The sequence below is a fragment of the Aquarana catesbeiana genome, linkage group LG08 (genome assembly GCF_042186555.1).
Source record: "Aquarana catesbeiana isolate 2022-GZ linkage group LG08, ASM4218655v1, whole genome shotgun sequence".
In the NCBI taxonomy this organism is placed as follows: Eukaryota; Metazoa; Chordata; class Amphibia; order Anura; family Ranidae; genus Aquarana; species Aquarana catesbeiana.
This window is the reverse complement of record NC_133331.1, coordinates 25713093-25736891: the sequence shown is the minus strand read 5'-3', so window position 1 is coordinate 25736891 and position 23799 is coordinate 25713093. Positions and strand designations below refer to the sequence as shown.

Here is a 23799-nt window from a genome sequence, read left to right as displayed (position 1 = left end):
TTCTAGGCCATTCAAACTGTACCGACCCGAACCGATCTGGTCAGTGGAAACGAGGCATTTATATCCATTCATCCTTATTGGAGTTCAGACTCACCTTCCACATACGTGAAGTGGGAACTGCTCACTGTTAAACATAACAAACTTGGGGAACTGAAGAGTAACTTCAAACTTTGGAAGAACTGTAGAGGAAGATTTGAGTTGGTGATGAATACTGATAAGTAAACCAATCTGTGCAAATTACAATACGAGTCAAACTGAAACAACAAGCTTTACACTGACATTTGGGGATAATAAGTAATTCAATTGTGAAATTTTGGCATTTATATTGAAAACATGACTAATCATGCCAAAAAACTGTCTTTTATTCAAGGATAGTTTTCACATGAAGCCATTTATTATTAGTTTTTTGGCTCCTTTTAAAATCATAATAATAACAGAAATCACCCAAATGGCACTGATCAAAAGTTTACATACCCTGGAATGTTTGGCCTTGGTACAGACACAGAAAGTGGCAAACAAGGGTTAAAATGGCAATTAAAGCTTAATTTCTCACATCTGTGGCTTTTTAAATCACATTTAGTGTCTGTGTATAAATAGTCAATGTGTTTGTTAGCTCTGGACACATGGATGCACTAAGCAGGCTAGACACTGAGCCATGAAGAGGTAGAAAAAACAGTCAAAAGACCTGCGTAACAAAGTAATGGAACTTTACAAAGATTGAAAAGGATATAAAAAGATATCCAAAGCCTTGAATATGCCAGTCAGTACTGTTCAATCCCTTATTAAGAAGTGGAAAATTCGGGGCTATTTTAAAACCAAGCCAAGGTCAGGTAGACCAAAAAAAAAATGCAGCCACAACTGGCGGAAGAATTACCCAGGATACAAAGAAAAACCCACAGGAAACCCCAAGAGAAATACAGGCTGCTCTCCAAAAAAGGCGGTGTTGTTGTTTTTAAGGAGCACAATTCAACGATACTTGAACAAAAAAGAGCTGCATGGTTGAGCTGCCAGAAGGAAGCCTTTACTGCGCCAATGCCACAAAAAAGCCCAATGAGGCATGTCAAGGCATTGTTGGGCATATTGTAACCAGGCTTTTTTGTGGAACTTGTGCAGTAAAGGCTTCTTTCTGGCAACTTGATCATGCAACTTTTTTTGTTCAAGTATCATCGTATTGTGCTCCTTAAAAACAACCACATCATCTTTTTTCAGAGCAGCCTGTATTATCCTAAGATTACCTGTGGGTTTTTCTTTGTATCCCGAACAATTCCTGTGGCAGTTGTGGCTGAAACCTTTCTTGATCTACCCGACCTTGGCTTGGTATCAAGAGATCCCCAAATTTTCCACTTCTTAAATGATTGAACAGTACTGACTGGCATATTCAAGGCTTTGGATATCTTTTTTATATCCTTTTCCATCTTTGTAATGTTTCATTACCTTGTTACGCAGGTCTTTTGACTGTTCTTTTCTGCTCCCCATGGCTTAGTATCTAGCCTGCTTAGTACATCCATGTGAGAGCTAACAAACTCACTGACTATTTATTAGGGTTCCACCGATACCACTTTTTAAGACAAGTACCGATACTTTTTTCAAATACTCAGCGATACTGATTACCGATACTTTTTTAATGTCAAGTGACAGTTTTCAAAAGTACAATACAGACTAATGATATCTTCTTTATAACTATGAAGAACTGTAACTGTCAGTGGCACTGATGAGGAGGCCCTAATATGCAGCAGCGCTGATGAGCACTGATAGGTGGCACTGACTGATGGGCACTGATTTTCAGCACTAATGGCTGGCACTGATATGCAGGACTGATAGGTGGTAATGACTGATGGGCACTGATTTGCGGCACTGATGGCTGGCACTTATGGGCACTGATAGGTGGCACCGATATGTGGCACTAAATGATTGGGCAATGATTTGTGGCATTGATGGCAGGCACTTATGGGCACTGATAGGTGGCACTGATATGTGGCACTGACTGATGGGCACTGATATGTGGCAGTGATGGCTGGCACTTACTGATGGGTACTGATATACGACACTGATGGCTGGCACTTATGGGCACTGATAGGTGGTACTGGTATGTGGCACTGGTATGTGGCACTGACTGATGGGCACTGATAGGTGGCACTTATGGGCACTAATAGGTGACACTTAAGGGTGGCACTTATGGGCAATGATAGGTGGAACTGTTTGGTAGGCAGTGGCACTGAAAATAATGCAGCACTAAAATAAAATTGATAAAAAAGTGAGCTGTACACTGCAACGCCCATCTTGATACACCCTGCACTCGGCCTCAGTAAGCCTAGTCAGAATGCAGCAGCGAACATCTTGTTACACCCAGCCCATATAGTATATGGGCTGGATGTAACAAGATGTCCACTCCTGCCTTCTAACTGCAGGCTACTTAGGCCGAGTGCAGGGTGTACCAAGATAGGCGTTGCAGTGTACATCCTCTGTTGGAAACTCGGGCCGTCACTTCCGTTAATGATTCTGATGGTCTGGGTCACCGATGCTGATGGATGGCTGTGGCTGCAACCCGCACCCCTGCCCCATAAGCTTACCTTCCTCCGCTGCAGCCTGCAAGGACTCTTACTGTGTCAGGACCTGCGCTCCGCCTTCTCCCACCCACTCCACCCACCCACTGACTTCCGGGATGCAGGTATCGGTTGAAGCATCGGGAGCATTTGCCCGAGTACAAGTATTCGGGCAAATACTCGGAATCGGCACCGATACCAATACTAATATTAGTTAGACATGTGCATTTGTTTTCGTTCGAATGCATTTTCGTTCCGAATTTCAGGTATTTTTGTTATCGTTTTAACAAATGATAACGAAAGCGCAGAATACGGAAACCAAAAGATCTGACATACACAAATGCATTATTTTCGTTTTCGTTGTGACAACAGTTCTATATAGATAGGAGATTAGACATGACGCTGACAATAACAATCTGTGTCTATCAAACCTGTGGTCGAATGTGCCTAACCTTAACTCTATTAGTCCAAGATTATTCTACAAAGAGAGAAAAGATTCAACATAGAGAGAAAAGATTTGACATAGATAGAAAAGATCGCTGCTGGAATTGGGAGGGTGAAGTAAAATAAAAATAATGATGATGATGAATGTTATTGGCCGATTGTAACCAAAGAGGAGGGGCAGCAAAATAGCTAGAACTAAGTACACACGTACAGCCAACTTACTTTCACTTACGATTTGCTAACAGAGAGAGACACACACACACTGAATCATTTCAGAAGACAGTCAATCTTAGCTGGTCTGTTTGTCAGAGAACCTGAATCATTTAGCAATTAAGCATAAGCACAGCAGCAGAACAATAGTGAAGCAAGCTACAGTTCAACTTAACTTTTTCATAATAATCTGCTGCTATCGTGTTAGTGTTGTGAACTTGATAGTGATACTGGTGTTGCTAGTTTTGTGATAGCCTCAGAGACTGCCCGTGTTGTAGGGGGGGAATTATTATTATAGATTCTATATTATAATGCCATATCAATATCTGACACAACGTTGGATGCCGCGCCCGCCATTGCACTTGGAGATTGAGAAACGAATGTGAAAGTTGGCTGACTGTTGGGGTAGAGTAGACCATTCAACATGAATGACAAAGATTCAACAAAGCAACGAAAAACATACAAACGTTGAATCTTTGGCTTATGGTGTCTGTCGAAAGTTCTAAGAAGATTCGACAGAGCAGGTAAACTGTACGACGCCGCAATCATACATTTCCGGTCAAATACATCCGTGCATAGGCTATAGAAAAATTCTAATGTTGGTTGACTAGTAAAATAATTAATAAATATAATTATTACTAGTCATACAACATTAGAATTCTACTACAGCTAGCTTGTAGGCGGAAAATTCGACCGGAAATGTACGATTGCGGCGTAGTACAGTTTAGCTGCTCCGTCGAATCTTCTTTGAACATTCAACAGACACCATAAGCCTTCAATGACAGATTTAACCTTAATTAATTTGCCATTTTTTAACGAAAAACAAAATAAATAAAAACGAATTTCGGGAGTAACTAAATAAATTTAAATTACGAAACAAAATATTTCAGTGTGTCTAGTATCGGTATCGGTGCAACCCTACTATTTATACACAGAAATTAATTACGATTTGAAAAGCAAATGTGGGAAATTAACTTTTAATAGCCATTTTAATCTGTGTGTGCCACCTTCTGTTTCTGTACCAAGGCCAAACATTCTAGGGTATGTAAACTTTTTATCAGGGCCATTTGGGTGATTTCTGTTATAATTATTATTTTAAAAGGAGCCAAAAAACTATGTGATAATAAATAGCTTCATGTGATCATTATCCTTGAACAAAAGACAGTTTTTTGGCAAGATTAGTTATATTTTCAATATAAATGCCAAAATTTCACAAATTCTGCCAGGGTATGCAAACTTTTGAGCACAAATGTACCTACTCTTCTATACAATATAAATATATTTTATTTGTTTTGGAAGTCCCTTGTTTTTTTATACCATGACACATTTTTCTGGTTTACGTTGGACGTTCCTCAATTCCTTCATAATTAAATATTTTATGTTTGTGTTGGAGGTCCCTCTTTTCTTTATGAAATAAATATTTTTTGCTTGTGTTGGAGGTCCCCTATTTGATTATGACATAAATATTTCTTGCTTTGAAAGGGAATGAGGAAGAAACATTACGTCCTAAAGAAACAAGGGACTTTCAACACAAAAATTTCATTATGACATGAATATTTCTCGCTTGAGTTGGAAATCCCTGATTTCTTTAGGACATAAATATTCCTTGCTTGAGTTAGAAGTCCCTCGGTTCTGTAGGACATAAATATTTCTTGCTTGCATTGGAAGTCCCAGATTTCTTTATGGCATAAATATGTCATATTGACACATGGGTGGGTGGCATATGCTGGAGTTCTTCGATAAAGTGGCTTTAATTAATTCCTCTCTACACTTCAGCGATTACACGAAAGGAAAATCTACAGCAAACAGACTTCAGGTGAACTTGTTTCCCCATTTGGATTTCCCTCCTCTCTATAACATGTGCTCTCTACTTCCCCTTCTCACAGTTGTGTCCTCTCTTCTTCTCCTCTCTTCTCCACCCTACTGCCTGAATATATCACCCTCACTTCTGACTTCTTATTGCTGCACTCATCACCTCTTCCTAATTCTAAACCCACATGCTAATAAGACCTCCAGGGTACTGAGGCATGTCCCTTCATACCACTCCCATATTGCCTCCCTAACCCTTTTTCTTCTCCTAACTTTCGGAGATACATCACCAAACCCTGGGCCTCCATCATTTAACTGGTGCTGAGGATTTTGGTGGGCCTTTGTATGGAAACAAAATGAAAATGCAAACATTTTTTGCTAAAACAAATGAAATATACTCTCACCAGTAATATCAGCCATGCAGCCTCTGAGCAGCAGCAATACCACCAATACCACCTGCTATGCGGTCTCTCACTAACAGCAACATAGGGTGACCACATTTCCAAACTGCCATTCAGGGATACCCCCCCTTCCCAAAAAAAGATGATAGGGGATGTAGTCTCGGGGTTGATGGGGAAATAGGTGGCAGGGGTGATTATCGGGGAAATGGCTGGTGTTAGCACTTAAAATCATCCTGACACTATGCTTGATATGGCGTCAGGATGATCAAATTAAATTATTTCTATTACTATATTGTAATATATAGTGAAATAGTTCAACTCACCATGATGCAGAATCAGTGGGAACCTGAGCTTGTCACTTGCCACCAGATGCAGCAAGTCACTTGCCACCATCGCCTGTCGCCAGATGCAGCATGCCAGATGCCACCCATAGCCTGTCATCAGATGCAGTGTGTCACTTTTTATGGTTGAACTGGATGGACTTGTGTCTTTTTTCAACCTGACTAACTATGTAACTATGTAACTTGCCACCAGCAGCATGCCACCAGATATGGTGTGCCACTTGCCACCAGATACAGTGTGCCACTTGCCACCAGCAGCCTGCCACCAGATACAGTGTGCCACTTGCCACCAGCAGCATGCCACCAGATACGGTGTGCCACTTGCCACCAGGTACAGTGTGCCACTTGCCACCAGCAGCATGCACACCAGATACGGTGTGCCACTTGCCACAAGATACAGTGTGCCACTTGCCACCAGCAGCCTGCCACCAGATACAGTTTGCCACTTGCCACAAACAGCATGGCACCAGATACAGTGTGCCACTTGCCACCAGCAGCCTGCCACCAGATACGGTGTGCTACTTGCCACCCACAGCCTGCCACCAGACACAGTGTGCAACTTGCCACCAGCAGCCTGCCACCAGATACAGTGTGCCACATGCCACCAGCAGCCTGCCAGCAGATAAAGTATGCCACTTGCCACCACCAGCCTGCCACCAGATACAGTGTGCCACTTGCCACCAGCAGCATGCCACCAGATATGGTGTGCCACTTGCCACCGGATACAGTGTGCCACTTGCCACCAGCAGCCTGCCACCAGATACAGTGTGCCACTTGCCACCAGCAGCCTGCCACCAGATACAGTGTGCCACTTTCCACAAGCAGCATGCCACCAGATACAGTGTGCCACTTGCCACAAGCAGCATGCCACCAGATACAGTGTGCCACTTGCCACCAGCAGCCTGCCACCAGATACAGTGTGCCACTTGCCACCAGCAGCATGCCACCAGATACGGTGTGCCACTTGCCACAAGATACAGTGTGCCACTTGCCACCAGCAGCCTGCCACCAGATACAGTTTGCCACTTGCCACAAGCAGCATGGCACCAGATACAGTGTGCCACTTGCCACCAGCAGCCTGCCACCAGATACGGTGTGCTACTTGCCACCCACAGCCTGCCACCAGACACAGTGTGCAACTTGCCACCAGCAGCCTGCCACCAGATACAGTGTGCCACATGCCACCAGCAGCCTGCCAGCAGATAAAGTGTGCCACTTGCCACCACCAGCCTGCCACCAGATACAGTGTGCCACTTGCCACCAGCAGCATGCCACCAGATATGGTGTGCCACTTGCCACCAGATACAGTGTGCCACTTGCCACCAGCAGCCTGCCACCAGATACAGTGTGCCACTTGCCACCAGCAGCCTGCCACCAGATACAGTGTGCCACTTTCCACAAGCAGCATGCCACCAGATACAGTGTGCCACTTGCCACAAGCAGCATGCCACCAGATACAGTGTGCCACTTGCCACCAGCAGCCTGCCACCAGATACAGTCAGCAGCTTGCCATCAGATACAGTATGCACTTGCCACAAGCAGCATGCCACCAGATATGGTGTGTCACTTGCCACCAGATATAGTGTTCCACTTGCCAGCAGCAGCCTGCCATTAGATACGTTGAGCTATTGCCACCCACAGCCTGGTACCAGATAGAGTGTGTCAGTTGCCACCAGGAGCATGGCATCAGATACAGTGTGCCACTTGCCAGCAGCAGCATGGCAGCAGATACAGTGTGCCACTTGCCACCAGCAGCCTGCCACCATATACGGTGTGCTACTTGCCACCCACAGCCTGCCACCAGACACAGTGTGCCACTTGCCAACAGCAGCCTGCCACCAGATACAGTGTGCCACCTGCCACAAGCAGCATGACACCAGATATGGTGTGCCACTTGCCACCAGATACAGTGTGCCACTTGTCACCAGCAGCCTGCCACCAGATATGGTGTGCCACTTGCCAACAGAAGCCTGTCACCAGATACAGTGTGCCACTTGCCACAAGCAGCATGCCACCAGATACAGTGTGCCACTTGCCACCAGCAGCCTGTCACCAGATACAGTGTGCCACTTGCCACCAGCAGCCTGCCACCAGATACAGTGTGCCACTTGCCAACAGCAGCCTGCCAGCAGATACAGTGTGCCACTTGCCACAAGCAGAATGACACCAGCTACAGTGTGCTACTTGCTACCAGATACAGTGTGCCACTTGCCACCAGCAGCCTGCCACCAGATATGGTGTGCTACTTGCCACCCACAGCCTGCCTCCAGACACAGTGTGCCACTTGCCAACAGCAGCCTGCCACCAGATACAGTGTGCCACTTGCCACAAGCAGCATGCCACCAGATACAGTGTGCCACTTGCCACCAGATACAGTGTGCCACTTGCCACCAGATACAGTGTGCCACTTGCCAGCAGCAGCCTGCCATTAGATACGTTGAGCTATTGCCACCCTCAGCCTGGCACCAGATAGAGTGTGTCAGTTGCCACCAGGAGCATGGCATCAGATACAGTGTGCCACTTGCCAGCAGCAGCATGGCAGCAGATACAGTGTGCCACTTGGCACCAGATACAGTGTGCCACTTACCACAAGCAGGCTGTCACCAGATACAGTGTGCCACTTGCCACCAGCAGCCTTCCACCAGATACAGTGTGCTAGTTGCCAGCAGCAGCCTGCTACCAGATAAAGTGTGCCACTTGCCATCAGCAGCATGCCACCAGATACGGTGTGCCACTTGCCACCAGAAACAGTGTGCCACCTGCCACCAGCAGCATGCAACCAGATACAGTGTGCCACTTGCCACCAGCTGCATGCCACCAGATACGGTGTGCCACTTGCCACCAGATACAGTGTGCCACTTGCCACAAGCATCCTGCCACTGCCTCCACAGCTTCCGTTCACCCAACACATACAATTAAAATTACTAACAATAACTTAAAATCCATCTACAACTCTGCCCAGCTAAATCACTAACTCAGCCTCAAAATAACAAAACCACTCTCTTCATTCCTTTTAAGACCTCCTGCTCTCTAGCTCCCTTTTTATCTCCTCCAATGCTTGCCTCCAGGACTTCTCCTGAGCCTCTCCCATGGAACTTCCTACCCCAAGCTGCAAGACTATCACCCACTCTGTCCACCTTTAGATTAATACTGAAAATCCTTTTCTTCAGAGAAGCCTATCCCGCTTCCACCTAACAACTGTATTTTCACTTTCTCCATTAGCTCATCCCCCACAGTTAATACCTTTTGTATCACTTGACCATCCCGTTTACATTTTAAGCTCTAACGAGCAGGGTCCTCTGATTCCTCCTGTATTAAATTGTATTGTAACTGTACTGTCTGCTCTCATGTTGTAAAGTGATGCACATATTCTTGATGCTGTATAAATCCTAAATAATAATAATAAAAATAATTATTATTTTTTCTTGCGTTGGAAGTCCCACATTTCTCTATGGCATAAATATTTCTGGCTTGCATTGGAAGTCCAAAATTTCTTAATGACATAAATATTTTTTTGCCTGTGTTGGAAATCCCTCCTTTTTTATGGTATAAACATTTTTGTTGAAAGTGCCTCATTTTTTAAAATACATTAAAATGACAAAACAGCATACTCCCATGCAAGGAAAGCTTTTAAAATACATAATTACCCATTTTGAAAATTTGTGATTCACAGTGCTAAGCTTTGACCCAGGTTTGAGATTGTGAAACTTGGGAATCATCAGCAGATGAAGGTTTTAATAATTCAGTGACGTCTAGAGATAATGACATAACCCAATAGTAATATATACAGAGTTGTAGGAAAATTCCTCACCATATTCCTCCACAGAGATGGTATGAACTGTGTTCTCCACCCGGATGGAGTATTCTCCCAGTGTAGGCTCAGAGGAGATTGGAAGGGAGAGCTCAGCCATTCCATGACCGAGGCTCACATTCAGCCACTGACCAATACGATTCTTTCCTGGGTCCTTAAAAGAAGACATGGGTTACTTTTAATTTCTTCTATTTAAAACTCCTACTTCTAATGCCGCGTACACACAATCGGAATTCCAGCCAGCAAAAGACCGATGAGAGCGAGCTTTTCGTCGGAAAATGCGACCGTGTGTATGCTCCATCGGACTGTTGCTGGCCGAATTCCAGCCAGCAAAAGATTGAGAGCATGCTCTCAATTTTTCGGTCGGAAAAAGTTACTATTGAAAATTCCGTTTGTGTGTATGCAATTCCGACACGCAAAAAAACATGCATGCTTAGAATCAGGTACTAGACGGAGTCGCTCGGTCTGGTAAAACTAGTATTCGTAATGGAGATGGCGCATTCGTCACACAGATAATTTTTAAAACTTTCAATGCAGCGCATTCTCTTCTTCTTTATAATGCTAGAAGAATGAAGTTGTTTTGCTGCTCATATTCACACAGAGTTCTCACAAACTTATTTCCTTATTATTTATGATCTCATGAATAATCTTTTTTGTTTTTAAAGCCAGATCTCCATAATAATGTTTATTTTTTTTATAGTCTTTTTTTTTTTAATCAAGATCTCCTGTTGTTTTATTTTTTTTTTTATTATTTTATAGTCATCTCCATATTTTTTTTTTTATTTTGTATGTCATGTTTCCACAACAGCATTATTATCTTGTATTTGTAAACCTCAAGGAGGTTGTTTGGTGTTGGTGTCCCTTGTTAATTTGACATTGTATTTTTGAAATGTACCTGCCTACTCACAAACAAACTGTCCAGTTTTAATAAAAACACATAGGCAAGTATTTTCATAAATTAAAAATCAATTTATTCTGGCTCCTAATAACACAATAAAGAGGGAAGGCAACGCTGGAGAAACTGCTGGAATTTGCGAAGCCTTTGGCCCCCAGGGCAGACATCAACTCTGTGGATAAAAAAATTGGTAGCTTGAGAAGTCCATATAATAGGGAGCACAATCTGATCCAGGACTCCCAGAGATCACGAACAGCAGCAGATGACATACATACATACATTTTTCACTCTTTGTTATATTGCAGCCATTTGCTAAAATTATTTAAGTTCATTTTTTTCCCTCATTAATGTACACACAGCACCCCATATTGACAGAAAAACACAGAATCGTTGACATTTTTGCAGATTTATTAAAAAAGAAAAACTGAAATATCACATGGTCCTAAGTATTCAGACCCTTTGCTCAGTATTTAGTAGAAGCACCCTTTTGATCTAATACAGCCATGAGTCTTTTTGGGAAAGATGCAACAAGTTTTTCACACCTGGATTTGGGGATCCTCTGCCATTCCTCCTTGCAGAGCCTCTCCAGTTCTCTCAGGCTGGATGGTAAACGTTGGTGGACAGCCATCTTTAGGTCTCTCCAGAGATGCTCAATTGGGTTTAAGTCAGGGCTCTGGCTGGGCCATTCAAGAACAGTCACGGAGTCGTTGTGAAGCCACTCCTTTGTTATTTTAGCTGTGTGCTTAGGGCCATTGTCTTGTTGGAAGGTAAACCTTCAGCCCAGTCTGAGGTCCTGAGCACTCTGGAGAAGGTTTTCGTCCAAGATATCCTGTACTTGGCCGCATTCATCTTTCCCTCGATTGCAACCAATCGTCCTGTCCCTGTAGCTGAAAAACACCCCCACAGCATGATGCTGCCACCACCATGCTTCACTGTTGGGACTGTATTGGACAGGTGATGAGCAGTGCCTGGTTTTCTCCACACATACCGCTTAGAATTAAGGCCAAAAAGTTCTATCTTGGTCTCATCAGACCAGAGAATCTTATTTTTTACCATCTTGGAGTCCTTCAGGTGTTTTTTAGCAAACTCTATGCAGGCTTTCATGTGTCTTGCACTGAGGAGAGGCTTCCGTCGGGCCACTCTGCCATAAAGCCCCGACTGGTGGAGGGCTGCAGTGATGGTTGACTTTCTACAACTTTCTCCCATCTCCCGACTGCATCTCTGAAGCTCAGCCACAGTGATCTTTGGGTTCTTGTTTACATCTCTCACCAAGGCTCTTCTCCCCTGATAGCTCAGTTTGGCCAGACGGCCAGCTCTAGGAAGGGTTCTGGTCGTCCCAAACGTCTTCCATTTAAGGATTATGGAGGCCACTGTGCTCTTAGGAACCTTAAGTGCAGCAGAAATTTTTTTGTAACCTTGGCCAGATCTGTGCCTTGCCACAATTCTGTCTTTGGGCTCTTCAGGCAGTTCCTTTGACCTCATGATTCTCAGTTGCTCTGACATGCACTGTGAGCTGTAAGGTCTTATATAGACAGGTGTGTGGCTTTCCTAATCAAGTCCAATCAGTATAATCAAACACAGCTGGACTCAAATGAAGGTGTAGAACCATCTCAAGGATGATCAGAAGAAAAGGACAGCACCTGAGTTAAATATATGAGTGTCACAGCAAAGGGTCTGAATACTTAGGACCATGTGATATTTCAGTTTTTCTTTTTTAATAAATCTGCAAAAATGTCAACAATTCTGTGTTTTTCTGTCAATATGGGGTGCTGTGTGTACATTAATGAGAAGAAAAATGAACTTAAATGATTTTAGCAAATGGCTGCAATATAACAGAGTGGAAAATTTAAAGGGGTCTGAATACTTTCCATCCCCACTGTATATGTCCCCAGGCTGTGGCACTACAACAGGCTGTGTGTTCTGTCAGACCACACTGAACCCAGGCCATCACTTTCTTCTCTTTGCTGCAACCTTCCCTCCACGCTGGCCTGCACCCTTCCCTGCAGCCTTTCCTGCAGTCTATGGCTCTGGAGATGGACTTGTGGCAGGAGGAGGAGGAGGAGGAGGATGGGCGAGTGCACATAAGTGGAAGTCATCTGTCATTTGGCCACTCAACCCCTTATGGATGGTCTCAAAAAAAAATTTTTTCACATTGGCGGCATGGGCCCTCCTCCATTTGCTGCAAATTTGAGGCTATATACATGCCATAGGCCTCTAGAGCATCAAGGGGGGCTTTCAGGGCATCATTAGCTCCCTTAATGAGGCCCAGTGCTGCCTCCTCCACGTTCCTCCCCTTCCTGGGCCTTTTGTGTTGAAGGCAGAGGGGAGGCACCTGGGATTGGGTGTGACTGGGCCTGGCCACCTCCTGGCTGCCACGTACCCCCGCCTCCTCCTGTGTGCCAAATTCCAGAACCTCGTCCTGGCTGAGGTCTTCTTGTGTATGAAGAAGGGACATAGTTTTTGTTTTTGGTTCATCAATCACACACAGTTTTCAGCTCATGACTGCTGCAAATTGAATGTTAATAAATAGAAGACTATCATTCTGAGCCCAGCATTTTTCTTTCTTGTCACAATCATTTTTGGCCCTTACTGTCTATTGATATGTAAAACACTTTTTGTTAAATCATTCATTTGTTAGCAATAATAACATCTAGTTAACAACAATCATTTTCCCACAAAAAATATGTTTAAACATACTATACCTGGCTCCATCTGGGCTCCTCAATTTCTTCCTGGATGGAAGGCCCAGGTCGGTTCTCGGAAGCCTCAGCTGGGGTTGAGGGAAGGATGGATGGAAGGCTGGATGGAAGGGGGGCTGGAAGAGTCAAAAGTGATTCCCTGGCTTCCATCTGGTCATCCAGAAAACACATCTTGTTGTAGTACCACAGACTGGGTACATACACATCATCTGCTGCTGCTCCTGACCCCAGGGACTTCTGGACCTTCTGAAGCTCCTTCCTATATGTGCTTCTCAAGCTACCAATTTTATTTTCAGCAAACGTGATGTCTGCGTTGGGGACCTGCGTCTTCACGAATTCCAGCAGTTTCAGCAGCGATGCCTTCCTTGCTGGTTTGTTTCTATATAAGGGGTTTTTCACCTCCCATAAATTCCTCATATCTCTGTATCGATCTATGAATTGTCCCATAAAATCAGGATCTTTAAATTGTTTCATTTTTTCTGAAAGACCAAACACAAGACAAAAACTAAATATCAGGATAAACTCTCCTAATCCTATCCCAATATAGGCCTCAATCTAGAATCAGTATAGGCCACTCATGTCCCAAGTTAAAATGTTACCTTCGTTATTACGTTTGTCGCTTCCGTTCCTCCTTCCTCCGCACACAGAACGTACGTATGACATACGTGTGTTAGATTTATAGACACTGTCCACGTCGCTCACCCTTGACGTTCTTTCTAGAATATTCCCCGCTCTGCCTCTCCCCCCATCCCACTGGTCAGACCTCAAATTAAGGGAGCAGTAGGATCAAGGAAGTTCTTCGAAAAAATAAGTAGTTGTCATGTGTTCCTATTCTTTTTATTACTTGCATGCTGCTCCATATGCTTTTCTTTACTGTTGGACATTTTAAAATGGCTACTTTCATGTTTGTGGGCACAGTAATCGGTCGTAGTAAACATTGTTCGTTTGCAAATAAATACAATGTTTTTGCCAGATACAGGGTTAACTACATTTGATCATGATAATTTGTATTAAAAGAAGTTTAGGACATTGTTGTCTAGATGTGTTTGAAACTAGAACCCCACTTCCAAGAAATGTATTCATGTAATCATATTACTATTTCTGGCCTCAAATATCTGTGTGCTAAGTATACCTTTTGTTTCATTCTCATAGGGGTGAAAAGAATCGGGAAATATGAGGACACCAGGGACCCCCCACCTCCTGAAGAAGGGGAACAGAGGTCACAAGCTGAAGATGTGGAGGAAGGAGAGGTGGTGGAGATTGTCACCACAACAGGTGAGTGTCTGACACTACAGAGTCAGGTAATATATGTATGCCTGCATATTTTTAATACATGGTGTGTATTTTTGCTTTTAGGTGATTTACAGGTTGTGGAAGAACAATAACATTATTTCACCCCATCTGATGAAGGCAATATAAACACATTTTGGACACTATAATGTCTAATATTGCCTTCAGTGTTTCAATGTTGAACTTTGTAAGTTCCTGAATTGTGGATGTTATGTTTTGAAACATGCCTTTTTATGTACCCTAAAAAAAAAAAAAAAAAATATTAAACCAATAATTGCTGTTTTTACCAAAAATATGTTTTACAACGTACATGTGAATGTGCACAGAATAAAAGATTTTATACTCAGTTTTTGTGTGAAGTTGGTGTTTACAGTGACAATGGGTGTTATTTAATAATGGAAAAAACACTTGGCACTACAGGTGCACTAGGAGAACCTAGGAGACAGCAAAAATACACCCAACCAGTAAATGAAAATCAAGATTTTATCTGAGAAAAATTAAAATTTATTGAAAATTTGGTGGCAAAGCAATAGTCCCCCTACCCGTAAAATATTGGACATAATTTTCTCTCACTTCACGGGCACTTTGGGGGGGCAAGCCAGGATGGCCCGCTTCCAGGGCCATCATTGGAACCTCTGAAAGTCCAGCCTCAGGCCCAACAGTGGCAACATAACTAGGATTATAAAAAACAAGAAAAAATACTGCGCTACCACTAAAATCGATTACCCCCAAAAAGCAGCAGTTAAACAGTGAGATGTGCACCAAAATGACAAAAGAAAAAAAAAAAAATAACCGCGCTAAAATATATATGAATAAGATATTTGAAATATTCTTATATCAATGTCCCAAAAACCTCTGTTAGAAAATTCATGTATGTATGTGAAACATTGCGATAATTAGAAATATATATATAAGTCCATACATATAACTGTGAATCAAAAGGTGATGTCCATATGTGGTAGATGGAAATCTTTATATATGATAATTGACCAGAATCAGTCGCAGAGAGAAGCCCATGAATGGACACAACCAGACTTGGTGGTAAAGATGAAAGAGACACCACACTCAGTGATCCGCCACCACACAAATATTGCATTTACCACAAGGCAAGCAAAAACCAGCCTATGTTCCGTCCTGGTATGGGAAAATCCAGCTGGTGTGACTTGACTGCATACAGCGTGGCTAAGAGGATGTAGCAAGGACCCCAAACTCTCATCTCACAGGCATGTGAATGAAAAGAAACTGACCATAGTGTAATACTGGCAGGACAGTTTAATAAAAAAAGGTACAAAACTTACATAAGTAGATTAAAATCAGCAAATAGCCGGCCGGCATAGCGAGCACCTGTCCACACTAGGATGGTGATGACGTCAGAGCGTCAACCTCCGGACGTACGTTTCACCACAAATGGTGTCGTCTGGGGAACTAGGATTATGTTTTTTTAGAAAATTGTGCAGGATGCAGCAACTCAAAATTATATGGTTCAGTTTGTATTCCGCCATATTTATCGCTGTTTGAAATAGGCGGAACCGGTTGGCCAGGTTCCCAAAGGCATTCTCCATGACTCTTCTGGCTCTGGTCAGCTGGTAATTAAAAACCCTCTTCTCCGGGGTGAGGGTCCCTTGGGGGAATGGCCTTATCACGTGGTCACCCAGACCGAATGCCTCATCTGCAACAAACATAAATGGAAGTCCTTCCACGTTCTCTTCCGGAGGTGGCAATCCGAAGCCACCACTCTCAAGACGTCGGTAAAACTCGGTCCGGGCAAATACTCACCATCCAACATCCAGCCATTCCTCATACAGGAAATAATATGTCGCCGACACCACCACCATCAACACAATACTATTAAACCCCTTGTAATTATAATAGTTTGACCCCAAATTGGGTGGTGGGATGATGTGGATGTGCTTCCCATCGAATGCCCCTCCACAGTTGAGAAAGTCCCAACGGATGGCAAAGTGGGAGGCCACAGTCTGCCATTCCTGTGGTGTTGAAGGAAACTGTGGAGTGAAACAAGAAAAAAAATTGTCATTTTGCAGATAAACATTGCAAGCAGATTAGACACAAACATTCTTGGCCAACATCAGTATAACATTTATTTTAAGGAGTATTTAAAGTGGAGGTCCAGCTGAAAAAAACAATTTTTAAAAGTCAGCAGCTATAAACACTGTAGCTGCTGACTTTTAATAAGCACACTTACCTGTCCAGGGTGCCCGCGATGTCAGCCGCCCGAGGCCGATACGTCCATCCGATCAAGTCCCAGCGCCGCCATTTGAACTAAGGGAAACAGGCAGTGGAGCCTTGCAGCTTGACTGCCCGTTTTCTACTACGCATGCCCGAGTTGCACGGCACTTTGTGAATGGCCAGCTGTGTTCTGGGACAAACATATTTCCCAGAACACAGCGCGCCCCATTCCCCAGAATACAACACGAGGAGGAGAAGAATGAAGATCACCATGGAGTAGGAAGTGGCAGATTAGGATGATCTGCCTAGCAACAGCCATTTCTGGTAAGTAAAAATTTTTTTGTTTTTTCAATTTTTTTAATTCAGATTTTTAGGAGCATTTTTATGTAACTTTTTTTTTAGGACGGACCTCCACTTTAAAGACAAAAATATAAGGTCCACTTATCAGATTCCTCACCCTCTCTGATGGCCCATTGTAAAAATTAAGGGGGGGTATGTTATGGACAAGTAACCCTCTCCACTTCATTGAGAGCTGAATGCATAAATAATGTGGTTTACTTTGGCCAGCCCCTCCTTACTTGCACTATTGGCAGCCCACTGGACAGGTAAGAAGTGTCATAATACACACATATAAATACACACTGTACAAATTGAAGTACTTTTTTACATTCTGCAATTACCTATCAAGATAATAGGAGAACAAAACTTTAAACAGTACGATTTGAAAGTATTCAGGCAGGCCCTTTCACTACATGCTTTGGCTAATTTATACAGAAATCTGACCACAAAAGAGGTAGGTATAGTGTGTATGGGTTTGGCAAAGTCAGCAGATAGAGGTTTGGTATCTGATTTAGCAGATGGGGGGGAGGGTTCCAAATGATTTGAGGACCCCCAAAAAAGCCTGTGGCACTCTGCCTGAATTTTAGGACAGAAATAACATTTGTACACATTTTAGGGGGTGTTTAGGGTAAAGCACTACAATGGAGCTGACAAAATACATTGTTAATGTGACTAGGCTACAGGTGTGTATGAGCCCAGGATAGCATGCTGGGGAGGTTAGTGAAAGCAAATATGCATGAAGGACTAAAAAGGAGCATTAAAAGCTTCCAGCATGCATGAGAACAAAGGGGACATTCACAGCATATTACAATCATGGTAATTAGGGAATGAAATACCATATATTAGTAAACATTAAATACATATAATGTGATGTTAAAGGAGAAATCTTACCTTAATATAGTCCTTCTGCAGGACCTGAATGATGGCAGAACAGGTCTCTGGGATAATGATCCCCAGAGCCTGGGGGAAGATGCCTGTTGAGAACTTGAGGTCCTGCAGGCTTCTCCCAGTCGCCAAGTACCGCAACGTGGCGACTAGCCTCTGCTCCGGAGTGATGGCTTGCCGCATGCAGGTATCCTGCCTGCTTATATAAGGGGACAGCAAAGCCAACAAACAGTGAAAAATGGGGTCCGCCATCTGGAGATAATTCCTGAAATCATCAGGATTATTCTCACGTATCTCACAAAGCAAAGGCATGTGAGAGAATTGGTAACGCTGGAGCAACCAATTCTTGGTCCATGAACTCCTCCCCACCCTGTTCATGGACTGGGCTTGGGTCAAAGCTAGAACCCCAACACCAAGTCCCCACACAGCACGAACTCTACAATGAGCAGGTACCCGCAACATGGCTTCAAAATGGTTGGCTGGTCAGAACGAACTAACAGAAGGCACTGAAGAACAGCAAGGCCTGTGAAGAGTGAGCTGAAAATCAGCAACGGGCAGACAAGAACGCACCGAAAAAACAGATACAATCGGTCTACACACACTGAAAAGCAGATACAAACCCACAAGCACAAACTGAACAGCAGTAAAACGATCTGAAAAGCACGAAAGCTGAAAAGCGCAAATCGTCTCTCACCAAACTTCTACTAACATGTGCTAAACACGAGATTAGCAGAAGGAGCCCAAAGGGTGGCGCACTTCGTTTTGAACTTCCCTTTTCTAGTCCCGTCGTACGTGTTGTACGTCACCGCGTTTTTGGTGGCCGGAATTTTGTGTGACCGTGTGTATGCAAGACAAGCTTGAGCGGAGTTCCGTCAGAAAAACCATCATAGCTTTTTCCGATAGTGTGTACGCGGCATAAGACCACGCTGTCCTGACTTGATGGTTAGCAGCACTGAATCATGGGAGATGAAGTTTGGGGAATATACTTTATCGTGTCAGTTAATTGACTATTGAACTACAATTCCCAATGTGAGCCGGGTATAAAGAAATAAAGCTGTATTTTCACAGAATGAATACCGCAGGATTTCCTTTACGCTGTGAGGAGATCGATGTGTGTAGATCACTGCTCCCCTGTGCACATCAACCTGCTACAAGCCTGTGGCCATGTGCTGAAGACCAGAGTCAGGCAGATCCAGAAGTGAGCTGACATCTGAACATTGGGACTAGGGATGAGCTTCGAGTTCAAGTCGAACTCATGTTCGACTCGAACATTGGCTGTTCGCAAGTTTGCCGAACAGCGAACAATTTGGGGTGTTTGCGGCAAATTCGAATGCCGCGGAACACCCTTTAAAAGTCTATGGGAGAAATCAAAGTGCTAATTTTAAAGGCTTATATGCAAGTTATTGTCATAAAAAGTGTTTGGGGACCTGGGTCCTGCCCCAGGGGACATGGATCAATGCAAAAAAAAGTTTTAAAAACGGCCGCTTTTTCAGGAGCAGTGATTTTAATAATGCTTAAAGTCAAACAATAAAAGTGTAATATCCCTTTAAATTTCGTAGCTGGGGGGTGTCCGTAGTATGCCTGTAAGGGGGCGCATGTTTCCCGTGTTTAGAACAGTCTGACAGCAAAATGACATTTCGAAGGAAAAAAAGCCATTTAAAACTACCCGCGGCTATTGCATTGCCGACAATACACATAGAAGTTCATTGATAAAAACGGCATGGGAATTCCCCACAGGGCAACCCCGAACCAAAATTAAAAAAAAAAAAATGACGTGGGAGTCCCCCTAATAGGGATGAGCCGAACACCCCCCGGTTCGGTTCGCACCAGAACCCGCGAACGGACCGAAAGTTCGCACGAACGTTAGAACCCCATTGACGTCTATGGGACTCGAACGTTCAAAATCAAAAGTGCTCATTTTAAAGGCTAATTTGCATGGTATTGTCCTAAAAAGGGTTTGGGGACCCGGGTCCTACCCCAGGGGACATGTATCAATGCAAAAAAAACTTTTAAAAACGGCCGTTTTTTCGGGAGCAGTGATTTTAATGATGCTTAAAGTAAAAAAAAAAAGTGAAATATTCCTTTAAATATCGTACCTGGGGGGTGTCTATAGTATGCCTGTAAAGTGACGCGTGTTTCCCATGTTTAGAACAGTCCCTGCACCAAATGTCATTTTTAAAGGAAAAAATCTCATTTAAAACTGCTTGCGGGTTTAATGTCATGTCGGGTCATGGCAATATGGATGAAAATCAGTGAGACAAACGGCATGGGTACCCCCCAGTCCATTACCAGGCCCTTTGGGTCTTGTATGGATATTAAGGGGAACCCCGCACCCAAATTAAAATAAGGAAAGGTGTGGGGCCACCAGGCCCTATATACTCTGAACAGCAGTGCAAACAAGACAGGGACTGTAGGTTTGTTGTTAAGTAGAATCTGTTTGTAATTTTGAACATTTTTAACGTGTTTAGCTCCAGCCAAAAAATCTTTTCTAAGCTTTTTGGAAAACATAGGGAAGGGTTATCACCCCTGTGACATTTGTTTTGCTGTCTTTCCTCCTCTTCAGAAGATTTCACCTCACTTTTTTGTCCCAATGAAAAATGTTTTTTGAAAATTTGGGTTTTTTTGTGGAACAAGGATTGGAAAGCATCAGTGGAAAGGAGAAATTGTTTTCCCATATTAACTCTTACAGGAGAGAATTTCCCTTCCTAGGGGTAGATTTCATCTCACTTCCTGTTGTCTCCTTCCGTTTGCAAGTAGGAGTCATTTGTAAGTTAGATGTTTGAAAGTAGGGTCCTGCCCTATATACTCAGCAGAAATTTGGGCCTTAGGTATTGCTGTGGCCACAACACTGTAAGCCCTCACAGGGCCCTGCTGTGAAATATTAGATCAAGAATTGTAATTACATGCCCCTGTTGAACAGGAGCTGAAAAATTGGGCCTTAGGCACTGGTGCTGGTGCCACAACACTGCAACCCCTCACAGACACTCTAGTTGGAACGCAGGAACGAGCCCTGCTGCAAAGTATTGCTTCAAAAATTGTAATTACACACCCCTGTTAGACAGGGGCAGAAAAATTGGGCCTTAGGCACTGGTGCTGGTGCCACAACACTGCAACCCCTCACAGACACTCTAGTTGGAACGCAGGAACGAGCCCTGCTGCAAAGTATTGCATCAAAAATTGTAATTACACGCCCCTGTTAGACAGGGGCAGAAAAATTGGGCCTTAGGCACTGGTGCTGGTGCCACAACACTGCAACCCCTCACAGACACTCTAGTTGGAATGCAGGAACGAGCCCTGCTGCAAAGTATTACATCAAAAATTGTAATTACATGCCCCTGTTAAACAGGGGCTGAAAAATTGTGCCTTAGGCACTGGTGGTGGCGCCCAGAACCAAAAATGTTCTTACAAGCTATCAGCGTGATGATTGAGGAGGAAGAGGATAATTACTCAGGGATAGTCACTCAGCATCAGCATAGGCAGTCTTTGAAGGGATCTGAGATTTCAAAAAAAATTATTCGGTTACATCAGCATCAGGTGCTTGGTAGCTGGTGGTGATCCAAGACTCATTCATTTTTATGAAGGTCAGCCGATCGACCGAGTCGGTGGACAGACGCACCCTGTGATCGGTTACCACGCCTCCAGCAGCACTGAATGTGCGTTCCGAAAGAACGCTGGATGCAGGACAGGCCAGTAGCTCAATTGCATACTGTGCAAGCTCTGGCCAGTGATCCATCCTCAAGACCCAGTAACCCAGAGGATTTTCGGTGGGAAAGGTGTCCAAGTCTGATCTTGCCCCTAGGTATTCCTGCACCATATAAAACAGACGCTGGCGATGGTTGCTGGAACCGATCATACCTTGGGGCTGCGGACCAAAAAATTGTCTGAACGCATCGGTCAGACGGCCACCTTCTCCACCGCTCCTTCTTTGACTGACCGAAGCCTCAGCAACACGTTGTCCAGAAACAGGAGTTTGTAACCTCCCAGTCTCTGGGAACGCGTTGCACAGACCTTTCTGCAAGGCCTCCCGAAGATGTTTCATCCTCTGCTCCCTCTGCGATGGCAAGATAAGGTCCGCAACCTTACCCTTGTAACGTGGATCAAGGAGGGTTGCCAGCCAGTATTGGTCCTTCTCCTTGATACCACGAATACGAGGATCCTTACGCAGGCTTTGCAGGATCAGGGAGGCCATGCAGCGTAGGTTTGCTGAGGCATTCGGTCCGGAGTCCTCTGGGTCACTAAGAACGACATGGTCCGCAGCCACCTCCTCCCAGCCACGTACAAGTCCATGTGTTTCTTGGGACTGATCCCTTAAAGACTGCTGCTGATGCTGAGTGCCAGGCTCCACCTCCATACTGACACAATCTTCCTCCTCCTCCTCTTCCTCCTCGTCCTCTTCCTGTGTGATCGGCGGGCACGCAGGAACACTGTCTGGATAAAGGGGGCCTTGAGAGCTAAGGAAGTCCTCCTCTTCCTGCCTCTGTTCTGCCTCAAGTGCCCTGTCCATTATTCCACGCAGCGTGTGCTCCAACAGGTGGACAAGGGGGACAGTGTCACTGATGCATGCACTGTCACTGCTCACCATCCTCGTGGCCTCCTCGAATGGTGACAGGACAGTGCATGCATCCCTGATCATGGCCCACTGGCGTGGGGAAAAAAAACCAAGCTCCCCTGACCCTGTCCTGGTGCCATAGTCGCACAGGTACTCATTGATGGCCCTCTGCTGCGTGTGCAGCCGCTGCAGCATGGCCAACGTTGAGTTCCACCTGGTGGGCATGTCACAGATTAGGCGGTTCTTGGTCAGGTTAAACTCCTTTTGGAGGTCCGTCAGCCGAGCACTGGCATTATATGACCGGCGGAAATGCACACAGACTTTCCTGGCCTGCCTCAGGACATCCTGTAAGCCCGGGTACCTGCCCAAGAACCGCTGCACCACCAAGTTAAGGACGTGAGCCAAACAGGGCACATGGGTCATTTGTCCCTGTCGGAGGGCAGAGAGGAGGTTGGTGCCATTGTCGCAAACCACCATTCCTGCCTTAAGTTGGCGTGGCGTCAACCACCTCTGAACCTGCCCCTGCAGAGCTGACAAAACCTCTGCCCCAGTGTGGCTCCTGTCCCCCAAGCACACCAGCTCAAGCACCGCATGGCATCTTTTGGCCTGCGTACTTGCGTAGCCCCTTGAACGCCTACGGAGCACCGCTGGTTCCGAGGAAGAGGCCATAGAGGAAGAAGAAGAGGAGGGGGTGGAGGAGAGAGGTGTGTCACAATCAGCATTTTGGAGGCGTGGTGGCGGAACAACCTCCAACACTACTGCACCTTGTCCTGCATCCTTCCCAGCTGCCAGCAGAGTCACCCAATGCGCCGTGAAACTTAGGTAACGTCCCTGTCCATGCCTGCTGGACCATGAGTCAGCGGTAATATGCACCTTACCGCTGACCGCCCTGTCCAGCGAGGCATGGACATTGCCTTCCACATGCCGGTAGAGAGCCGGAATCGCCTTCCGTGAGAAAAAGTGGCGTTTGGGTACCTGCCACTGAGGAACCGCACATTCCACAAACTCACGGAAGGGGGCAGAGTCTACCAACTGAAAAGGCAGCAGTTGAAGTGCTAGCAATTTTGCCAAGCTAGCATTCAACCGCTGGGCATGTGGATGGCTGGGAGCAAACTTCTTTCGGCGGTGCAGCAGCTGGGGCAGGGAAATTTGCCTGGTACAATCTGACGTCGGTGTACCAAAAGCAGATTGCCCACAAGTACTTGGCTGTGACACACCTAATTCTACACCTTCATTCCTCTCACTGCAGGTCTCAGAGAGGACTGAAGGTCTAGTGGGGTTGGAAATCTCAGCTGATGAGGAGCAAGGAGAGATCCTCTTTGTTCTTTGGTGTGGGTCTTTTAGATACGCTTGCCAACGAACTGCATGGCAGGTCAACATATGTCTGGTCAAGCAT

General features: G+C 44.8%; 1 protein-coding gene across 1 annotated transcript in view; it reads right to left on the bottom strand.

The window, feature by feature from the left end:
* LOC141105647 (alpha-2-macroglobulin-like) overlaps nt 1–23799 on the bottom strand; it is a 232651-nt gene that overhangs the window by 174687 nt on the left and 34165 nt on the right. Inside the window, exons 6-7 of the mRNA XM_073595623.1 lie at nt 9560–9713; nt 95–179 (exon numbers count right to left, since the gene is read on the bottom strand). Of these exons, the coding sequence (XP_073451724.1) occupies nt 95–179; nt 9560–9713 (239 nt within the window). The remainder of the gene's footprint in view (nt 1–94; nt 180–9559; nt 9714–23799) is intronic.